General features: G+C 32.8%; 1 protein-coding gene across 1 annotated transcript; it reads left to right on the forward strand.

Moving 5' to 3' along the window:
- The first annotated feature begins 565 nt into the window (after positions 1-565).
- LOC138126776 (uncharacterized) lies at positions 566-3,090 on the forward strand. The gene is made up of 5 exons (XM_069042557.1): positions 566-1,459; positions 1,530-1,814; positions 1,867-2,074; positions 2,129-2,487; positions 2,548-3,090. Exons 1-5 carry the CDS (start codon positions 1,346-1,348, stop codon positions 2,737-2,739), a joined length of 1,158 nt encoding a protein of 385 aa, XP_068898658.1. The 5' UTR covers positions 566-1,345; the 3' UTR covers positions 2,740-3,090.
- The last annotated feature ends 285 nt before the right edge of the window (positions 3,091-3,375 follow it).

Raw genomic sequence — 3,375 nt, forward strand, 5'->3', positions numbered from 1 at the left:
ACGTTTGCGAGCATGAGTACGGTTTGCAGTACGAGTCGATAGACGAGTATTGTAAGTACGAATGCTCGCAAAACAGTTTCTGGACATGTGATACACAAAATTTTTCATGCCGACTTCTGCGGATTTTTGTTAAATGGAAGTTAAAGCACTTGTTTTAAACATTTAAACATTTAAATTTTAAAATCAACATCGCTCTTGTTTCCTGACATTTATTAAATTTAATTAATTTGTTTTGTTTTTAACATTTTCCTGAAACATTTGTTGTAATAAATACATCAGCCCATATTGAAGAAGTGGCTCGAAACGTAATTTTAATTAATTAATTTTAGTTAAATATTGCTTCTTTGTAGTTTGTACGTTGTTATAAACAGAAAAACATTTTTAACGAGCCATCCACAGAACAAACATTGACGTTTGATAGAATTCTGATAACAAATGCCAACCGAAACCGATGACAACTCGAAATCCCTACTTTTAGCCGGACTAGGCCGGCAATGCATGTGTTTCTGGACGATTTAGAGATCTGTAATTTACCAAATTCCAGCCGGAGGCACGAAAAATTTATTATAAGTAGGGCCCGGATTTTAGGCAAAATGGACTATTTTTATTTTTTAAGGCACATGTATGAAACTTGTCTATAAATGATTTCTGGCTTAATTAGAGTAATTAGAGCCATATTTGATTCTGCCTATTCGGCCTAAAATGCCCTTTAAATACCTATTTTACCTTTTAACTGCCTGAACATGCCTAAAATGACCAAAAATCAATTTCATTTTTGCGGTTTTTTCCCAATTTTCGAATTCTGGGAAGTTTACGGTATTGAAAATGTAAAAGTGGTACCTCAATAAAATTTACAATGCTTTATGATTTTAAAATTTAAGGAGATGTAATTACTGAAATGTACAAAGTGCAGTACAATACAGGAATTACTTTTTCGCTTTTACGGTTGGGACCATGATGTCAGCGGTAAATACTCCGACAATACCTAAGTACCACAAACCATTAGACTGGACTGGCATAAATTACAGAGTTTATCTGTTTGCCTCTGTTCGAAGGGGTGCAGGTATACGCGGTCTAATGTTTTCTGATACTTAGGTATTGTTAGAAGCTTTAACGTTTATAAAATGGTCCTTGCCATAAAAACGAAAATTAAAATCCCGACGTGAAACAATAAGAGAAACCTTAAGGGTGTCATTTTCTAAAAATTTAAGAAATATAAAATTAACCATCTCCTCTGAAATTTGGTGGGAGACGTAAATATAAGCATTACAAATTTGTCATTTCTCGTTTACTTTATCTCCGTGCAGTGGTCGTGTTTCTTGTGAACCTGTTTAAAGTGAACATAATGCCGAAACAAAAAATTAGTTTACGCGAAAAAATATTACAGTGGACAAGCAAGAAAGATTTATATGAAATAAAATCAACCCGAGAAATGTTTTGTAAAGCTTGTGGTAAACTGGTAAGTTAAGCATAATTAAAAATATGTCATTTTATATTTTTTACTTATTTGAAAATTTTATTTTTTGTAGTTTATATGCGAAAAAAAATGTCACTTGCAACAGCATGAGCAAACGGCCATCCATAAAGAGAACATTATGACACCGCTTCGGCAAACGTTGCTGACACAGAACTTGGAGGAATCGGCAAATAGTACATTCAATATGGAACTTTGTAACGTCTTTTTAGCTGCCAATATACCATGGCACAAACTACAAAATCCTGCGTTTCAGAATTTTCTGACAAAATATTGTGGTAGAAAAATTCCGGATGAGTCTACTTTACGGAAAAATTATTTACCAAAATGCTACAAAGATGTATGAACATACTATCTTTTAATATTTAATTTAAAATTATTTTCACTTTTAGACTATTGACCGCATTCGGAATGAGCTGGATCCTTTTAACATATGGGTTTCAGTTGACGAAACAACAGATGCACTTGGGCGATATGTGGCGAATTGTCTGGTTGGGAAACTTTCAGAAGATGAACCTGGAAAATCTTATCTTTTGGCGTCTAAACAATTAGAAAGAACAAATCATGAGACAATAGCTAGATTCGTAAATCAATCTTTAGGTAAGGGTTTTTCACTTTTTTAAATTTATTTTGATTTAAAATTTCTATGCGTAGAAATCTTGTGGAGTACCAGAGTTGTTGCTGAAAAGTTTCTTTTGTTTGTAACGGATGGAGCACCATATATGATAAAATCTGGTAGACACCTTAAGGTGTTTTATCCAAAAATTGTGCATGTCACATGCTTAGCGCATGCTTTAAATCTAGTGGCTGAAAAAATTCGCTATCAATATGAAGATGTGGATAATTTAATTTCGAACGTGAAAAAAATTTTCGTTAAGGCACCTTTGAGAGTTGAAATGTACAAAGAAAAACTAAAAGAAATGCCACTGCCTCCACAGCCAATTTTAACACGATGGGGAACATGGCTTCAGGCTGCTATGTTTTACAGCGAACACTTTGATTCCATTAAAGAAGTAAGTATATAAAAGATAAGCAAATTAATTGATTGTTAAACTGTTTTTAACTACTCACAGGTTGTCATGTCCTTTGATGGAAGTTCTGCTGTTGCTATTCAAAAAGCACAGTCTATAATGAAGAAACCCGGAATAAAAAACCAATTAATTTATGTTCGCAGTAATTTTAAAATAAGTATTACTCAATTGGAAAAAAATGGGTTACCTTTAACCGATTCAATCAAAATTGTTGAAAACGTATTACCTCCCTAAAAAAATCTCCAGGCCCTGTAGCAGCAGTAGCATTAAAAAAACTTGAAGATGTTACTGAAAAAAATCCTGGATACAAATTTCTTCTAGAATTGGCAAGAATTTTTAGAGGTGAAGATGTGCCGGAACATGACACCAAAATGGAAGAAATTTATTACAAATTTGCGCCCATTACCTCTTGCGAGGTAGAAAGAAGTTTTTCAAAATATAAGTCCATTTTGGTGGATAACCGACAATGTTTTAAAGTAGAAAATTTAGAGCAATATCTTGTATGCAATGTAAATACGTAACAATGTAAATAACTAACAAACTTGTAGTATTGTATATTAATTAATAAAAAATAATTAGTAAATATCTTGTTGTGTGTACCTACTTAAAACTTTAAAAACACATTTTTTAATTTAATTAACCACAACTTTAAGGACCTAGTATGGCTTATTTTCAGTTTTTAAGGGACTATTTGCAGTAGTTTAAGGGACTATTTTAGGCACCTATTTCCGACTTTTTAATTGCCTAAAATCCGGGCCCTAATTATAAGTAATTGTCTGCATTAAATCGTCCATCAACTTTCCAACAAACGCCTATTCTAGGTATAATAGCTAATTCATCCGCACACATTGTCTCTGAATCTTCCAGATT

The sequence above is a fragment of the Tenebrio molitor genome, chromosome 3 (assembly GCF_963966145.1).
Source record: "Tenebrio molitor chromosome 3, icTenMoli1.1, whole genome shotgun sequence".
Taxonomy (NCBI): Eukaryota; Metazoa; Arthropoda; class Insecta; order Coleoptera; family Tenebrionidae; genus Tenebrio; species Tenebrio molitor.

Excerpts from the sequence above, each read along its gene's own strand:
- LOC138126776 (XM_069042557.1), top strand. The coding sequence starts at position 1,346 with ATGCCGAAACAAAAAATTAGTTTACGCGAAAAAATATTACAGTGGACA. Across the intron at positions 2,075-2,128 it reads ATTCGTAAATCAATCTTTAG|AAATCTTGTGGAGTACCAGA; the intron begins GTAAGGGTTTTT and ends TTCTATGCGTAG. Across the intron at positions 2,488-2,547 it reads ACTTTGATTCCATTAAAGAA|GTTGTCATGTCCTTTGATGG; the intron begins GTAAGTATATAA and ends AACTACTCACAG.